Source organism: Callithrix jacchus, chromosome 9 (genome assembly GCF_049354715.1).
Source record: "Callithrix jacchus isolate 240 chromosome 9, calJac240_pri, whole genome shotgun sequence".
NCBI lineage: Eukaryota > Metazoa > Chordata > Mammalia > Primates > Cebidae > Callithrix > Callithrix jacchus.
Genome location: NC_133510.1, coordinates 57042431 through 57062090, shown reverse-complemented (window position 1 = coordinate 57062090; position 19660 = coordinate 57042431). Strand labels below are relative to the sequence as shown.

Genomic DNA, 19660 nt, shown 5'->3' with positions numbered 1-19660 from the left:
GATTCACATAGGCACAACACACTTATGATTTTAGTCCATATTATAATACACTCAGTAAAGTATCTTACAGGATAAAAGGGAAGTTTTCTACTGCTACTTACATATGGAAGACTTTTAAAGCATGTACGTCTTTAAGAAAAGAGTTGTTTTGCCATAGTCCCATCTGATGGGAAAGTGATTTTTTTATAGTAGAAGAATCTTTGAGATGGATACTTCAGAACTCTATTACTTTCCTTACTGAACGAATAAAAATTACATATTTTTAATTGTATGTGTTTTTAGTTTTTATAGGTACATAGTAGGTGTATACATTTAGGGGATACGTGAGATATTTTGATAAAGGAATTCAACGTATAATAATCACATCAGGGTAAATGAAGCACCCATCACCTCAAGCATTTATCCTTCCTTCATGTTTCAAACAATCGATTTTTAATGTACAATAAATTATTGTTGACTGAAAATTATCTTTGTTCATTAAAGCATTGTGTTTAATTGCAGCCAGTCCACGTAACTAGTTTTCTTATAATTGTCAGAACTGGTCATATTCTAAGATAGCCTCATGTGAAAATGTTAAACAATGAATTGCATAAAATAATTACTAATCAAACTACATTATAACGAACTTTAAGAAACTGGCTTCAGCCAGGCACAATGTCTTACATCTGTAATCCCAGCACTGTGGGAGGCCAAGGCAGGCAGATCACTTGAGGTCAGGAGTTCGAGACCAACCTGGCCAAGATGATGAAACCCCTTCTCCCCTAAAAATACAAAAATTATCCAGGCATTGTGGCACGTGCCTGTAATCCCAGCTACCCAGTAGCCTGAAACAGGAGAATTTCTTGAATCTGGGAGGTGGAGGTTGCAGTGAGTCAAGATCACGTCATTGCACTCTGCGCTATAGCCTGGATGTCAGAGTGAGACTATATCTCAAATAAAAAAAGAAAAGAAACAGGTGCTTTTTTTTCCTGCCAGAATTATGGCATTGAATACTGATATAACATCACATAGGGCATGGCAATATTCTTAATTGTTTGATCTTTTTTCCATTTATGCCTTGAAATTTGCCAAAAATTATGAGAACTTTCAATATTTTAACTGGTCTTTATACTATTTTAAGAACAAATTGACTCATGGCCGGGTGCAGTGGCTCTCGACTGTAATCCCAGCACTACGGAGGCCAAGGCAAGCAGATCACCTGAGGTCAGGAGTTCGAGACCAGCCTGGCCAACATGGTCAAACCCCGTCTCTACAAAAAAATACAGAAATTAGCCAGGCATGGTGGTGGGTGCCTGTAATCCCAGCTACTGGGGAGGTTCAGGCAGGAGAATCACTTGAACTCGGGAGGCAGAGATTGCAGTGAGCCAAAATCATTCCACTGTGTTCCAGCCTGGGTAACAGAGTGAGACTCCATCTCAAAAAATAAAAAAAGAATATATTGACTCCTAATGGCGTTTTCAAGATGAACGTGGAAAGGATAGTACTTTTATGATGAGGAAGAAACATCTGACATCATCTTAGTTTTTAAACTAATATGATTTGTGTATTAGTAAAACAATTATATTCACTATTGAATTTCTGTATTTATATGTGTTTGTACAAATTGTTAGGAAGTGTAGCTTGTTAGAACGTATGTTCAACAAATAGAATGCTTGTTTGGGCCCACTTAGGACTAATAATAGCTTGAATTTAAATATTGGTTATGATATCTTCACAGATAGCACAGGCAAGTTACTTATCATTAAAATGATTTATGTTTTGTTGTTATTTGTTAACATTGAATTATAATCAGTTTGAAACTAGCATGTATCACTGTGAAAATAAATGCTTGTCTCTGTTTCAAGGAGTTTTTTAAAAAAGCAGAGGGTCATTTACAAAGCAGATAGTGAATTGAATGAAAAATCAGACAATGGGGCAGAAAAATTTTTAAGAGGTACTTCCCTTCCTTTGGTTTAGTACCTAGGTAGCTTGAAGATACTTTTGAGATTATTCTTTACAAATATATTTTTCCTCCATTTAGTAGTATTTCATTCAACAAAAATTTATTGACCTGTCTATGTCAAGCACTGAAGGAAAAGAGTAAAAAGGGCTGGGTGTGGTGGCTCACGCCTGTAATCCAAGTACTTTGGAGGCCAAGGAGGGTGGATCACCTGAGGTCGGAGTTCAAGACCAGCCTGACCAACATGGTGAAACCCTGTCTTATTGAAAAAAAAAAAAGGAAAAGAGTAAAAAGAGGATAAATGCATTGCTAAATACAGGCAAAAATATTTTTAGTAAGCATACATTTATTGTGCACATGTTTAGTGCCAGCTGACGTTAGTGCTCAGTGCTAGAGATGTAAATAAGAATGCCCTGGTACCTGCTTTCATGGAGGTCTCAGTCCATTTGACAAAATGTAACTAAAAGTTAGAGTATATTATCAAATAAGTGCTGTAATAAAAGTAAGCAGTAAGCATTAAGGAAACTTACAGGAGAAAACCCTATAAGGAAATCTAAGGGAAGCTTCTCAGAGAATCTTGATGGATTAATAGAAGTTAGTAAGGCAAAAAAGTACATTTTCAATAGATGGAGTAATGTTGCAAACTTTCAGAGTGAGGGAATTTGCGGAGGAATGACTTATTAAATAGAGCGGGAATAGTTGAAAAGAAAAGGGTATTGACAAAGGATGAAGCTACATAGATAAGCTAAAGACAGACCCTTCTGAGAATTTGAGTTTTTAATCTGTAAGCAGGAGAGCCGTTAAAGGATTTATAGCAAGGAAGCAACATGATGAGATGTACATTTTAGGGAGATCACTCTGGATGCTATTGGAAAGCTAAAAAAATTTTCAGTTATACCTGTAAGCTCTTTCCAAGATAAGAGTACATGTGAATAATTAAGTAATAACAAAGTTTAAGAATTACTCAGGTTTTCACAATTTGGTTCTTTTGAGATACTTGTAAATTAGGTTCTTTATGTAATTGTATTAACAGACAATAATGGAATGTATATTCTTAGCATAACCCTGAGCTGATCAAATTATAAGAAGTAGAAAACAATTGATCATTGTTAGAAATTGTTATCTGACCTCTCCTTTGCCTATTTAATGTTGATCTTATTCTGTACTAAATCAGATGATAGTAACTGATGGCATTTACCCTCTGTGTAGCAATGATGTATTCTAAATTGCCTGGACTTCCCTCTGTTGCTAAGTTTATAATTAAAAGGATGTATAATACAAAGAAGAAAGGAAACTGAAACTCAAAAGGAGTGAGATTATGAGAGAGGTCTAAGAATTAGGAAGAAAGTTAGGGAAGCATCCTTTCTCTTAATTACCTCCTACACTGTAGCATACCCCTCTTTCTCTTGCTCACATACATAAAAAGTTCTACTGTTGAAAATAGGTGTATGACTCTAAAGGCCTATATAGTATATAGCTCACTCCAAACATTTTAGCTGCTTTTATTATTTTCATTGCCTAAGAATAATACAATCACAAATTCCATGATATATATCATGGAATTTTTGCCTTGAGGTAGGGACCAGACTAGCAATTTATAATATATAATACTATTTGTATTATATAGAAAGTTTCTAAATAGATATTATTGACTACTTCAGTAAACATGTTGTTTTATAATTGAAACCACAAAATTGAGTACCATAATTATTTTTTAAAACTAAGTAAACATTGCATATTTGGGAATTTTAGCTAAACAATGCATGGTATATAGTCACAGTTTATAGTGTCTAATTTATCTGTATGAATTCAACAGGCTGAACCTTTCATAGCTTCCAGACCTATCTAACTTAATACAAATGACTATAAGCAAGCTTCAAAAACTTTGATTCCATTTATGTGAATCCAAGCTCTCGTAGAAGTGGGTTACTACTATTTTCCATGCCAGCAATTAGCTTCCTTGCAGCACTTTGCCAGTTAATTCCAACAAAAATATCTTGCTACAACAACAACAAAATTAACCCATGTGACCATATGTCTGTGTTAGTCATTGCATATTCTAGACATCTAATTGATACTGTAATACTGGGTTTATATTCAGGTCAACTTGTATGGATCATCACCTTAAAATTATTCCAACTTGAGATAAGATATTATGGAAAAATTGTACTTCTGCCATCTATTTTATTTTAAATATGACATTATTTAATTCAGAATTGGAAAGAATTGAAAAATTGACTTATTTTTAGTTTTTATTTTGCCATAAAGGAAAATAGCATCATTTATGACATTAAAGAAAAGCTGGAAGTGAGAACACACTTAGCCAGAGTTCGTATACTTTTCTCAGGTTCAAGTAATCTGTACTGTCTCTTCTAAAAATGGTTGACCAAAGAAGGTTTAAAGGCTGCTCGTTCATGCTAAATAATTGACAATGGAAGCAGTAAATACCTCTATTAAGTTAATTTCTTGCTTGCACTCTATCTCAGTTTTTACCTACTCAGGCTAATTTGCAGGTGCCTGGGATGAGTAGACAATCCATAATTTCTACCAATCAAGTAAAAGAAGGAAAGAAAACTGAGCTTCTCTCCCAGTTACCAGGTAGTTTGCTGTGGTTAAAATTAATGCAGATTTTCAGCAGCAGATATTAGCATTTTCATTTATTATAAGTAATTATTTTGAAATTTGGGAAATGAATAGTTGAGTGCATCATTTGAGTGTTTATTTGACCAGTTATTAGTGCAAGAAACCATCATATAAATTGTTCTCTATGTGTTATTGCAAATCAATTTCTCTCTTCATTTTAACATGTTTTAAGAAAAATGCAGTATGGTTACTTTTACTTGAAAATATATTTTATTCTTTGCAGTGTTTGAGCAACACACCTCCACTTACTGAGTATTTCCTCAATGATAAGTATCAAGAAGAACTGAATTTTGACAATCCCTTAGGAATGAGAGGTGAAATAGCTAAATCTTATGCTGAATTGATCAAGCAAATGTGGTCTGGAAAGTTTAGCTACGTCACCCCAAGAGCCTTTAAGGTAAGTGTGATAAATGCATTTCAGCAAGGGCACCTGCAAGGGTACAAAAATTGGTTCTTGGGGATGGGGGAGTGAAAAAGAGTAGCTATTACAATGGATTATGGCCCTCCAAAGAAAAACAGTACATAAAAAGATATATACACTATATCTGTGGTATAAAATTTAGGTGGGGGGGATATGAAACAGTTGATCAGTTTCTTTTTTTTTTTTTTTAACATCTAAATCTGGGATGAGGAGAATAATGAAAAAAAAAGTTAAAAAACACTGGTATGGTACAAGAATGACTAGAGAAACAGCAATAAGCGTTTGTATAGTTGTTTTAGAATACAGTATATCTCTGGAAAACCTATGTGAATATTCTACCTAAATGTAAAAGACTGAATTTGGGCATGTCATTGAACTCTAAGAACTCATTTAATTTTGAGAGTCATTATGAATTTGAAAAATTATCAAAATGAAAATAGTCTGCACACCAAGCACTAAAAATTAAATGTACTTTCAGTACGGTTCTTAAACTTTTAAGGTTATTCACATTTGTGAATTGTTACTCATCAAAAGAATTTAGTTTATTGTTCAAATAAAAATTGACCTGTAATTTAGCTTTATGACTGAAATTTAACTTCACGTTATTAAAAAAATTTCCTAATTATATAGGTGAAACTTTGAGAAATTTTAAACTTATAAAGAGAATAAGCAGTTTTAAGTCATTATTTATACAAGTAATTTAAATGGCATTCATATAGGACATCTACTAGACAGCATTTTTTATTAACTATATACTAATTCTTAGAAAATAAAAAACAACCAGCAAATCAAAACACCTCTGTATTTGTCTTCCTTAACTTTCTGAATTTTGGACACACTACTCTAGACAAACCATGTCTCAGACCTTACCCAGCCTTCTACTTGGTTTTGTTTTGGTAGATGTTCTCTCTTAAAATTATAGGAATACCTAGAGCTAAGAATTGAGAACATCTGGAAGATCCTTTGACAAATAATGAAACAACAATTAATGACAGTGAAATCTATGATCAAACAAAGATGAGTACATTTATATATATTAAAGGTTTCATGTGTTGATCTATTTTGTCCCAGATAAGCTTTGTTGAGGAATGCAAAGCAATATAATTCATATGGATTCCTGTTCATGTATACAATTTTTATTATTCACGGTAGTTATGTTCTGTGAAGCTGCTACAAACACTGAAATAAATACTGAACCATTACTCCTAGGGAAAATATAGGGTGCGATTCCTCCAAGCCTTTGTTCACAACATTTTTGTGAACCAGACAATGTATAACTTTGTTTTGCATGTGTCTCTGTTTAAAAACAACTTGTTTAATATATGTTGTTGAGTCCTTAACATTGAACTCATAGGAAACAGCACTGTAACTCATGTCTTAATAAAGCATATCTAACATACTTTTTCTCCATAAGGCACATCACAGCTTTCATGCATTAGAAACACTAGCTTTCTTTTAGTGGCCATTTTAAATACTGAAATTAACAACAAAAAGAACAAAAATGTGACAAAACGTAATACTAAATAAACTACTAAAGGACAGTCGTTTGTAGATTGAGAGCTGAAACAAGAAGACGAAGCATCATCTTGTTCAGCCTCAGCTGGTAGCATGCATATCAGGTGACTCAAATTTTTTGCCATGCTGAACATATCCACAAATGACCGTGAATTGATTTTGGGGTTACAAACAAATTTTAGCAAGTAGGCAAATTCACAAATGTGGAATCCATGAAAAATGAGAATCTATTGTACATATTTTTAAAAATCAACCCTGTTCCTAAAACTGATTTTATGGTTTTGCATTTCTTACAGACACAGGTAGGACGTTTTGCACCTCAGTTCTCTGGATATCAGCAGCAAGACTGTCAAGAACTATTAGCTTTCCTATTAGATGGATTACATGAGGATTTGAATAGAATTAGGAAAAAACCATATATACAATTAAAAGATGCAGATGGAAGGCCAGATAAGGTAAATTTCATGATCTTATTGTCACCATTGCTATAATTTTGTGATACCTCTTTCTAATTTGTGTCTATTATCCTCGTAGGTGGTTGCTGAAGAAGCCTGGGAAAACCATTTAAAACGAAATGATTCTATCATAGTAGATATATTTCATGGCCTTTTCAAATCAACTTTAGTTTGTCCTGAGTGTGCTAAGATTTCAGTAACATTTGATCCTTTTTGTTACTTGACCCTTCCATTGCCCATGAAAAAAGAACGTACCTTGGAAGTTTACTTAGTTAGAATGGATCCGCTTACCAAACCTATGCAGGTAAATCATGGTTATTTTCTTTGCATTTGTTGCTTTTATAAAAAATTAGTGTTGAGTACTTATTATAAAAATTAAGTGTTGAATTCTCAAGCCCAATCAATAATGCTTATTTGTGTAAGAGATTTTATAAGCTGAATACTTTGGAAATTAGTGTAACTTTTTACAATCTTGAAAGAGTAATGTATATCATATAAAAAATTTTCAAAAGGCTTTTTTCTCATCAAAGAAAAGTGAGAGGTTTATTTTTATAATATTGGGATGAATATTAGCTTATGAAGATGAACATAATTTTTTTTTTTTTTTTTGAGATGGAGTTTCGCTCCTGTTACCCAGGCTGGAGTGCAATGGCGCAATCTCAGCTCACCACAACCTCCACCTCCTGGGTTCAGGCAGTTCTCCTGCCTCAGCCTCCTGAGTAGCTGGGATTACAGGCACGTGCCACCATGCCCAGCTAATTTTTTGTATTTTTAGTAGAGACAGGGTTTCACCATGTTGACCAGGATGGTCTCCATCTCTTGACCTTGTGATCCACCCGCCTCGGCCTCCCAAAGTGCTGGGATTACAGGCGTGAGCCACCGGGCCTTTACATTTTAAATTGTAATATACTTTACATTTTAAATTATAATGTGACAATAGTACATTTAGATACCTGTAGTTTTAGGCATTTTAAGAACTTAAAAGGAAATGGAAATTTAGTTAGACTAAAAATATTTAGTTCAATAATGTTCTCTAATTTTTAATACTTTGAAATATCACATATTGTTTATTCTGTGCAAAAGTCCTGTGGTAAGTCTTACTGTCAAATTGTCTGCCTGATTTTATTACCTAGTGTTGTAACTGGATTATTTATATTTTGTGGGCAAAATACTGTATTTTCTCCCTTATTTATTAATTAGTTCTCTTCTGATGCTTGACCCATCCCAATGAAAGTAATTTCTTTTTCTACCTTCTCTTTCCCTAAATTCTAACACTTAACAAATTTTATTATACCCTTGGTTTACTTTTATCTTTTCTCCCTAGACTACAAGTTCTTTGAAGGGACCTTGTAAACGTTTGTATTTCCAACTCTTGTGACTTGTAGATATTAATGCACAAGAGAATGGCATGTACAAAGAGCTTATGGCAAAAGAGGACATGGCCCACTTCTGTAACCTACAGGTAGTTAATACAGCAAGCAGGAGCTAAATCGCAAAGAACTTTAATGCCAGTATAAGAATTTTGAACTTCATCCTAAAAACTAGGGAAGCCATTAAAGACTATTAAGTATAGATATTATATGGCCTGAATTGTGTTTGAGAAAGATGATTCTGGCTGGCATAGAGATTAGTTAGAAAAGCTTAGTACTAAGACCAGGTAAGAAGCTTTTAGTGATCACATGACAGACAAATGACAAACGCTTGAACTCTGAAGATTCGTGTCAGGATGGCAGTTTGAAGAACCAGTTGAATGTGAGAAGTGAAAATGTATAAGTTTATTCAAAAATGATGCCAAGTTTACTTGACTGGGAAATAGGAGACAGTAGTGCTGTTTTAGTGGGATATACAGGAAGAACAAGTTGAAGAAGGAATCTATTTTAGTATTGAGCATGATGGCCTAACATGACCTAAACCTGTGTTTAGCATTGGACATGTTAACTTACAGATGCATGAGGAACATTTAGGTAGAGATATCCAGTAGGCATTGAATTTGTTTATCTAGACCAAAGGAGAAAGACTGCTTTAGATACAAATTGGGCAATGAGCTCTATGAAAATGATAGTCAGTATTTTAGAAAGATGAGATCACTTAAAGCTAAGGTGACCTTGTGATTTATCACCTAAGCAAGAACTCTTTTGAAAAGAGAAGGGACTGTGATTAATAATTATACTAGGATAGCAGGCTAATCCAGGACTGGCCAAAGCACATCAGGAGATTCTGTCACCTTGTCCAAAGAGAGCATATAAAATTGAGAAGAGGGCTAAAGACAAAACTCTCAAGAACACTATAGTAGAGCTTCAAAAGGAGAATATGATCAATAACAATAGAAAATAATTAAGAAGTAGTCGTGTTATAAGGAAAGGGAATTTTTTTTTTTTTAATTGGATTTTAGGTTTTAGGGTACATGAGCAGAGCATGCAAGACAGTTGCGTAGGTACACACATGGCAGTGTGCTTTGCTTTTCTTCTCCCCTTCACCCACATTTGGCATTTCTCCCCAGGCTATCCCTCCTCACCTCCCCCTCCCACTGGCCCTCCCCTTTTCCCCCCAGTAGACCCCAGTGTTTAGTACTCCCCTTTCTGTGTCCATGTGTTCTCATTTTTCATCACCCACCTATGAGTGAGAATATGCGGTGTTTCATTTTCTGTCCTTGTGTCAGTTTGCTGAGGATGATGTTCTCCAGATTCATCCATGTCCCTACAAACGACACAAACTCATCATTTCTGATTGCTGCATAATATTCCATGGTGTATATGTGCCACATTTTTCCAATCTATTATCAATGGGCATTTGGGTTGATTCCAGGTCTTTGCTATTGTAAACAGTGCTGCAATGAACATTCGTGTACATGTGTCCTTATAGTAGAACGATTTATAGTCTTTTGGATATATACCCAGTAATGGGATTGCTGGGTCAAATGGAATTTCTATTTCTAAGGCCTTGAGGAATCGCCACACTGTCTTCCACAATGGTTGAACTAATTTACACTCCCACCAACAGTGTAAAAGTGTTCCTTTTTCTCCACATCCTCTCCAACATCTGTTGTCTCCAGATTTTTTAATGATAGCCATTCTAACTGGCGTGAGATGGTATCTCAATATGGTTTTGATTTGCATCTCTCTGATGACCAGTGACGATGAGCATTTTTTCATATGATTGTTGGCCTCATATATGTCTTCTTTCGTAAAGTATCTGTTCATATCCTTTGCCCACTTTAGAATGGGCTTGTTTGTTTTTTTCCTGTAAATCTGTTTGAGTTCTTTGTAAATTCTGGATATCATATCAGCCCTTTGTCAGATGGGTAAACTGCAAAAATTTTTTCCCATTCTGTTGGTTGCCAATCCACTCTAGTGACTGTTTCTTTTGCCGTGCAGAAGCTGTGGAGTTTGATTAGGTCCCATTTCTCTATTTTGGCTTTTGTTGCCAATGCTTTTGGTGTTTTGTTCATGAAGTCCTTGCCTACTCCTATGTCCTGGATAGTTTTGCCTAGATTTCCTTCTAGGGTTTTTATCGTGCCAGGTCTTATGTTTAAGTCTTTAATCCATCTGGAGTTACTTTTAGTGTAAGGTGTCAGGAAGGGGTCCAGTTTCTGCTTTCTGCACATGGCTAGCCAGTTTTCCCAACACCATTTGTTAAACAGGGAATCCTTTCCCCATTGCTTTTTTTTGTCAGGTTTATCAAAGATTGTATAGTTGTATATATGTTGTGTTGCCTCCAGTGCCTCTGTTTTGTTCCATTGGTCTATATCTCTGTTTTGGTACCAGTACCATGCTGTTTTGATTACTGTAGCCTTGTAGTATAGTTTGAAATCCAGTAGTGTGATGCCCCCGCTGTGTTCTTTTTGCTTAGAATTGACTTGGCTATGCGGGCTCTCTTTTGGTTCCATATGAAGTTCATGGTGGTTTTTTCCAGTTCTGTGAAGAAAGTCAATGGCAGCTTGGTGGGGATAGCATTGATTCTGTAAATTACTTCGGGCAGTATAGCCATTTTCACGATATTAATTCTTCCTAACCATGAACATGGAATGTTTCTCCATCTGTTTGTTTCCTCTCTGATTTCGTTGAGCAGTGGTTTGTAGTTCTCCTTGAAGAGGTCCCTTACGTTCCTTGTGAGTTTTATTCCAAGGTATTTTATTCTTTTTGTAGCAATTGCAAATGGCAGTTTGTTCTTGATTTGGCTTTCTTTAAGTCTGTTATTGGTGTAGACGAATGCTTGTGATTTTTGCACATTGATTTTATATCCTGAGACTTTGCTGAAGTTGCTTATCAGTTTCAGGAGTTTTTGTTCTGAGGCAATGGGGTCTTCTAGGTATACTATCATGTCATCTGCAAATAGAGACAATTTGGCTTCCACCTTTCTTATTGAATACCCTTTATTTCTTTTTCTTGCCTGATTGCTCTGGCTAGAACTTCCAGTACTATATTGAATAGGAGTGGTGAAAGAGGGCATCCTTGTCTAGTGCCGGATTTCAAAGGGAATGCTTCCAGTTTTTGCCCATTCAGTATGATATTGCCTGTTGGTTTGTCATAAATAGCTTTTATTACTTTGAGATACGTTCCATCGATACCGAGTTTATTGAGGGTTTTTAGCATAAAGGGCTGTTGAATTTTGTCAAATGCCTTCTCTGCGTCAATTGAGATAATCATGTGGTTTTTGTTTTTGGTTCTGTTTATGTGGTGAATTACGTTGATAGACTTGGTATGTTGAACCAGCCTTGCATCCCCGGGATGAATCCTACTTGATCATGAAGAATAAGTTTTTTGATTTGCTGTTGCAATCGGCTTGCCAATATTTTATTGAAGATTTTTGCATCTATGTTCATCATGGATATTGGCCTGAAGTTTTCTTTTCTAGTTGGGTCTCTGCCGGGTTTTGGTATCAGAATGATGTTGGTCTCGTAAAATGATTTGGGAAGGATTCCCTCTTTTTGGATTGTTTGAAATAGTTTTAGAAGGAATGGTACCAGCTCCTCCTTGTGTGTCTGGTAGAATTCGGCGGTGAACCCGTCTGGACCTGGGCTTTTTTTGTGTGGTAGGCTCTTAACTGCTGCCTCGACTTCTGACCTTGTTATTGGTCTATTCATAGTTTCAGCTTCCTCCTGGTTTAGGCTTGGGAGGACACAGGAGTCCAGGAATTTATCCATTTCTTCCAGGTTTACTAGATTATGCACATAGAGTTGTTTGTAATATTCTCTGATGATGGTTTGAATTTCTGTGGAATCTGTGGTGATTTCCCATTTATCATTTTTTATTGCATCTATTTGGTTGTTCTCTCTTTTCTTTTTAATCAATCTGGCTAGTGGTCAGTCTATTTTGTTGATCTTTTCAAAAAACCAGCTCTTGGATTTATTGATTTTTTGAAGGGTTTTTCGTGTCTCAATCTCCTTCAGTTCAGCTCTGATCTTAGTTATTTCTTGTCTTCTGCTGGGTTTTGAGTTTTTTTGATCTTGCTCCTCTAGCTCTTTCAATTTTGACGATAGGGTGTCAATTTTGGATCTCTCCATTCTCCTCATATGGGCACTTATTGCTATATACTTTCCTCTAGAGACTGCTTTAAATGTGTCCCAGAGGTTCTGGCACGTTGTGTCTTCGTTCTCATTGGTTTCGAAGAACTTCTTTATTTCTGCCTTCATTTCGTTGTTTACCCAGTCAACATTCAAGAGCCAGTTGTTCAGTTTCCATGAAGCTGTGCGGTTCTGGGTCGGTTTCTGAATTCTGAGTTCTAACTTGATTGCACTATGGTCTGAGAGGCTGTTTGTTATGATTTCAGTTGTTTTGCATTTGTTGAGCAGTGCTTTACTTCCAATTATGTGGTCAATTTTTGAGTAGGTGTGATGTGGTGCTTAGAAGAATGTGTATTCTGTGGATTTGGGGTGGAGAGTTCTGTAAATGTCTATCAGGTTTGCTTGCTCCAGGTCTGAGTTCAAGCCCTGGATATCCTTGTTGATTTTCTGTTTGGTTGATCTGTCTAATATTGACAGTGGAGTGTTAAAGTCTCCCACTATTATTGCATGGGAGTCTAAGTCTCTTTGTAAGTCATTAAGAACTTGCCTTATGTATCTGGGTGCTCCTGCATTGGGTCCATATATGTTTAGGATCGTTAGCTCTTCTTGTTGTATCGATCCTTTTACCATTATGTAATGGCCTTCTTTGTCTCTTTTGATCTTTGTTGCTTTAAAGTCTATTTTATCAGAGATGAGAATTGCAACTCCTGCTTTTTTTTGCTCTCCATTAGCTTGGTAAATCTTCCTCCATCCCTTTATTTTGAGCCTTTGTGTATCCTTGCATGTGAGATGGGTTTCCTGGATACAGCACACTGATGGGTTTTGGATTTTTATCCAGTTTGCCAGTCTGTGTCTTTTGATTGGTGCATTTAGTCCATTTACATTTAGGGTTAATATTGTTATGTGTGAATTTGATACTGCCATTTTGATGCTAAGTGGCTGTTTTGCCTGTTAGTTGTTGTAGATTCTTCATTATGTTGATGCTCTTTAGCATTTAGTGTGATTTTGGAATGTCTGGTACTTTCTATGTGTAGTGCCTCTTTTAGGAGCTCTTGTAAAGCAGGCCTGGTGGTGACTGAATCTCTGAGTACTTGCTTGTTCGCAAAGGATTTTATTTTTCCTTCACTTCTGAAGCTCAGTTTGGCTGGATATGAAATTCTGGGTTGAAAGTTCTTTTCTTTAAGAATGTTGAATATTGGCCCCCACTCTCTTCTGGCTTGTAGTGTTTCTGCCGAGAGACCTGCTGTGAGTCTGATGGGCTTCCCTTTGTGGGTGACCCGACCTTTCTCTCTGGCTGCCCTTAGTATTTTCTCCTTTATTTCAACCTTGTTGAATCTGACGATTATGTGCCTTGGGGTTGCTCTTCTTGCGGAATATCTTTGTGGTGTTCTCTGTATTTCCTGCATTTGAGTGTTGGCCTGTCTTGCTAGGTGGGGGAAATTTTCCTGGATAATGTCCTGAAGAGTATTTTCCAGCTTGGATTCATTCTCTTCATCCCCTTCCGGTGCACCTATTAGACGTGGGTTAGGTCTTTTCACATAGTCCCACATTTCTTGGAGACTTTGTTCATTCCTTTTTGCGCTTTTTCTCTAATCTTGGTTTCTCGTTTTATTTCATTGAGTTGGTCTTCAACTTCAGATATTCTTTCTTCTGCTTGGTCAATTCGGCTATTGAAACTTGTGCATGCTTCGCGAAGTTCTCGTATTGTGTTTTTCAGCTCCTTTAATTCATTCATATTCCTCTCTAAGTTATCCATTCTTGTTATCATTTCCTCATATCTTTTTTCAAGTTTCGTAGTTTCTTTGCATTGATTTAATGCATGTTCTTTTAGCTCACAAAAGTTTCTCATTATCCACCTTCTGAAGTCTAATTCCGTCATTTCGTCACAGTCATTCTCCGTCCAGCTTTGTTCCCTTGCTGGTGAGCAGTTTTGGTCCTTTCTAGGAGGCAAGATGTTCTGGTTTCGGGTGTTTTCCTCCTTTTTGCACTGGTTTCTTCCCATCTTTGTGGATTTATCCGCTTGTCGTCTGCGTAGTTGCTGACTTTTCGATTGGGTCTCTGAGTGGAAACCCAGAATGTTGATGATGAAGTATTTCTGTTGCTTGGTTTTCCTTCTACCAGTCTAGCCCCTTCGCTGTGCGACTGCTGAGGTCCGCTCCAGGCCCTGCTTGTCTGGGGTGCACCTCTAGCAGCTGTGGCACAGCGAGGGATGCTACCCGTTTCTTTTTCTGCTATCTTTGTCCCAGGATGATGCCTGCCAAATGTCAGTCTTTTGGATATAGAGGGGTCAGGGAGCTGCTTGAGGAGACAGTCTGTACTTTATAGGAGCTCAATTGCTGAGCTATGAGCTCTGTTGTTCATTCAGGGCTGTTAGGCTGCTATGTTTGATTCTGCTGCAACAGAGCTCATTTAAAAAACCCTTTTTTTTCTCAAATGCTGTGTGTTGAGGGGTTTGGGCTTTATTTTTGGATGTCCGTTGAGGTCCTGCCCAGCTAGGACGCAGACTAGCCACTGTTTGCCTGCTGAGGCTCCGCCCTGCTGTTGTGTTGTTTGCCCAGTTGTGCAGGCTCTGCTGTTCTGCTGTGTTCTCCGCCACGCCCTGAGGCGGAGTCTCTCTGTTGTAGCGGGTTGCCTCCGCAACGGCAGGCTGCGTCAGCAGTGGGCGTGAATCTCAGTAGGGACGGGTTGCCTCGGCAACGGCTGGCTGCATCAGCAATGGGCGTGTATCTCAGTTGGGGCGGGTTGCCTCGGTAATGGTGGACGCCCCTCCCCCACAGAGCGTCTCGGGCCGTCTGCACGGGGATTGTTCGAAATCGCAGTTTTGTTCGTCCCACTGGGCCACCCCAAACGCTCTGTCCCTGCAATCCCCTGGGCTGGCCCACTGTCCAAGTCTCGCCCAGTCTCAAGTCCAGCCCTCTCACGTCTCCAGTTGTGGGTTCAACAGGGCACCCGGACAAGCGCGCCCTGTGGGGAGCGCTGGGCAGGGCCGGCCGCTGCCACCCCGGCTGCCTGGCATCCCGCGTCTGCTCTTCACTTGGGAATTTCCCGGTTCCGTGGGCAACAAAGATCAGTCTGGAAATGCAGCTCCGACTCACCTTTCCACGGACTGAACGAGAGCTCCAATCGTGGGTTGTTCTCACAGCGCCATCTTGAGTCCTCCCCCCAGGAAAGGGAATTTTTTAAGGAGTAAATGGTCAGCAGTCATATTACAAAGAGATCAATAAAAAACGGATAAGTTGTACAACAATACTGATAACCTTGGAAACAGGTTAAATAAAGAGGTAAAGACAAAGCCAGAAAATGGTTGAGAAGTCAACAGGAGATAAGGAAGTTATGGTATTATAGATACCACTAATAAAGCTATTTGTAATATAAAGGAGAGGGGGAGATAATTAGATGGGAATTATTAGAGGGAAAGCAATGAGGGACTCTTGTTTTTTTAGAGACTTTATATTCCAGTGCTTATGCAAGAGTCAGCATAAAGTGGAAGAAAGAATAATTGCTGGGTGTAGGTCACAGAGAAAGCAAAAGAGCGTAGATTCAGAGCATAAATGCTAAGGTTAGCCATAAATAAGACGAGAGACACCTCTCTTTCCATGTGTTGCAAGAGACAGAAAAGTACCTATATGGATTCAAATAAATTAGTAGGAAAACAGGAAGTTGGAGATGTTCCCCACCCAGTAGCTTCAGTTTTTGAGGTGAAACAGATATTCTGCTGATATGAAGGGAGCGGTAGTGAAATAGGAAGCCTAAAGAATGGTGAAGACTTTTTTTTTTTGAGACAGGGTGTTGCACTGTCGCCCAAGTTAGGGTACAGTGGTATGATCTCAGCTCACTGCAACCTCTACCTCCTGGGCTCAAACAATTCTCCCACCTCAGACTCCCAAGTAGTTGGGACTACTACATGTGCCACCATGCCTGGCTAATTTTTTGTATTTTTGTAGGAATGGAGTTTTGCCATGTTGTCCAGGCTGGTCTCAAACATTTGGGCTTAAGTCCACCTGCCTTGGCCTCCCAAAGTGCTGGGATTACAGGCATGAGCCACTGCACCCCGCCCAGTGAAGATTTTAAATAGTTATTGAGATAAATGAGAGAAGTAAATATGTGATATGCAGAATTATTTCTGGGTACTGTCAAAGGATCAGTTGAGATTGGGCACTGTGAATTTGTAGCACACCAGCATCTAAAATTGGGAAATTTTCTTAAGCACATCTGAACAGCTCTGAGAAAGTTTAGCAAGAGTGGAATGAGTAGAATTGAGTAACAAAGACATTAAAAGCTTGTGATAAAGTATGTTGGGCCTGGATAGAAGGGCAAGAAGACAGTAGGTAGCTGGTTAACTGGGAGAAAACAGAGTTAAAAGGAATAGAAATCTCTGTGCAAGCCAAGAATAGATAAGAATGAATTTCCAGATGTAAGAAGTAGTGGTTAGACAGTAACCGTTAGTTTAAGATAGTAAAATTGGGGCTAGGTGCAGTGGCTCATACCTGTAGTTCCAGCACTTTGGGAGACTGAGGGAGAAGGATCACTTGAGTCCAGGATTTTGAGACCATTCTGGGCAACGTAGTGATACTTTGTCTCTAAAAAATAAAAATTAGCCGGTCATGGTGGCACACACCTGTAGTCCTAGCTACAAGGGAGGCTGAAGTGGGAAGATGGCTTGAGCCTGGGAGGTTGAGGCTGCAGTGAGCCAAGATCATGTGACTGCATTCTGGCCTGGGCAACAATGTAAGACCCTGTCTTTTAAAAAAAAAAAAAAGATAGCAAAAGTGGGAGCAGTTTCAAGTGATGATAGGATCTAATAAGTTGACTAAGGTTGAATGAATGCAAGTGTAGGTCTTTGAATTGAGGAGCCAAGGAATGATAAGACTAGGACAAATTATTCATGTGGACATTGTCACCTAGGACCCAGGATGGTGGCAAGATTGGAAACAAACACTGTGAGCCAAATGCCAAATGAATGTGAGGAAGCAACCATGAGGTCACTCGCATTTACTGAATTTTTTTTCCCAAAGTAATAAATTTTTGACCATTTTGTTTGTTTGTTTTTTAGTACAAAGTGGTTGTCCCCAAAATTGGAAACATATTAGATCTTTGTACAGCATTGTCTGCTTTGTCAGGAATACCTGCAGATAAGGTAAGATGTTTCTGGGGTTGAAGTATACAAGTTGGTATTTAGTTTCTCAGTGTTGTAAAACCAGTTTAATAGAAAATTCTTTTCTTTCTAGATGATAGTTACTGATATATACAATCATAGATTTCACAGAATATTCGCTATGGATGAAAACCTTAGTAGTATTATGGAACGGGATGATATTTATGTGTAAGTATAAAACTCATTGTGCAAAATATTACTTGAAAAAAAAATCAAAAGAAGTAACATAAAATTTTGAGAGTTTATGGTCAGTTTTGTCCTTGTAGGTTTGAAATTAACATCAATAGAACCGAAGATACAGAGCATGTGATTATTCCTGTTTGCCTAAGAGAAAAATTCAGACATTCAAGTTATACCCACCATACTGGTTCTTCACTTTTTGGTCAACCTTTTCTTATGGCTGTACCACGAAACAATACTGAAGACAAACTTTATAATCTCCTGCTCTTGAGAATGTGGTAAGTACCAGACAATTCTACATTGACAAAATAAATATGGGAATAAAATATAAAATAGCTGGTAAAAATAAATACACAAGGTACTATCAGAGTATAATTACACAAGTCTGTATTATCTCAATTTTGTTTAATAATAAATTTTGTTTATTATTTGTGAAATAATAACAAATGTCAAATGCTTCATTTCTTTATATACACTACCAGTTCATGATTAATATTGTAAGGCAGCCTAGTTTTTGCTTTCCTAAAACTCTTGATTTAAATTATAAAGTTATCAAAAATGTTATTTGATCCCTTTCTTTTATCCTTGAACATTGATATATTTAGTATTCTTTCTTGCATATCTAATTGTTATAGTTTCATAACCCATATATAAAGGTCACATACAAATATAAGTGTTTTTAGCAATAATATATACTGTCTAAATGAGGATAAGTTGAGAAATTATTTGCAACAAACATTTGACATTTAACCTAAAAGTAACTATTAATTATTATTTTTTTTCTTTTTCTTTTTGGGACAGAGTTTCGCTCTTGTTACCCAGGCTGGAGTGCAATGGCGTGATCTCGGCTCGCCGCAACCTCCACCTCCTGGGTTCAGGCAATTCTCCTGCCTCAGCCTCCTGAGTAGCTGGGATTACAGGCACGTGCCACCACACCCAGCTAATTTTTTTGTATTTTTAGTAGAGACAGGGTTTCACCATGTTGACCAGGATGGTCTCCATCTCTTGACCTAGGGATCCACCTGCCTCGGCCTCCCAAAGTGCTGGGATTACAGGCATGAGCCACCGCACCAGGCAACTATTAATTATTTTTATAAAGACAAGCAAAACAGATTACTAGTCAGTTACACTTATGTTACTGTAAGTTTGAATTCATCCTTGAATCAGCTAAGTGACCACTGTTATAGCATTAAAAAAGTTTTGTTTTACTGATGGAAGAGAAAACTTTTTTTAAGTTTTTATCTTTGTAGTACTGAACTTGTTTGATTTCTGATTCTATTTAAGCCGATATGTCAAAATATCTACTGAAACTGAAGAAACTGAAGGATCCCTACACTCCTGTAAGGACCAAAATATTAATGGGAATGGCCCAAATGGCATACATGAAGAAGGCTCACCAAGTAAGACTTTTCTGTTAACTTGTAAAAATGTTTCACTTAGATAATTGCTTCAGAGAAAAAGTTAAGAAAATGGGAATTAAAGAATTAAAAAATACCTGCAAACCTAAATATAACATTGGGTTTATTTAAAGCTCTCTAATATCTAAAATTAGGTGAAATGGAAACAGATGAGCCAGATGATGAATCCAGCCAGGATCAAGAACTTCCCTCAGAGAATGAAAACAGTCAGTCTGAAGATTCAGTTGGAGGAGATAATGATTCTGAAAATGGATTATGTACTGAGGACACTTGCAAAGGTCAACTCACGGGACACAAAAAACGATTGTTTACATTCCAGTTCAACAACTTAGGCAATACTGATATCAACTACATCAAAGATGATACCAGGCATATAAGATTTGACGATAGGCAGCTTAGGCTAGATGGTAAGTATTTGTGAAAAATGGCTT

General features: G+C 37.4%; 1 protein-coding gene across 7 annotated transcripts in view; it reads left to right on the top strand.

Moving 5' to 3' along the window:
• USP15 (ubiquitin specific peptidase 15) overlaps positions 1-19660 on the top strand; it is a 159484-nt gene that overhangs the window by 124194 nt on the left and 15630 nt on the right. For 6 of the 7 annotated variants that reach the window (XR_013521793.1, XR_013521792.1, XR_013521795.1 and 3 more), the window contains 8 exons: positions 4806-4979; positions 6815-6973; positions 7053-7277; positions 17530-17613; positions 17705-17799; positions 17898-18089; positions 19096-19211; positions 19364-19636. Coding sequence is in view for 2 of the 7 variants with exons in the window: in XM_009004139.5 (XP_009002387.1) it covers positions 4806-4979; positions 6815-6973; positions 7053-7277; positions 17530-17613; positions 17705-17799; positions 17898-18089; positions 19096-19211; positions 19364-19636 (1318 nt within the window). In the remaining 5 variants the exon portion in view is untranslated. Of the gene's footprint in view, positions 1-4452; positions 4538-4805; positions 4980-6814; positions 6974-7052; positions 7278-17529; positions 17614-17704; positions 17800-17897; positions 18090-19095; positions 19212-19363; positions 19637-19660 lie in introns of those variants that run through there. The other variant, XR_008473807.2, reaches the window with a different exon arrangement.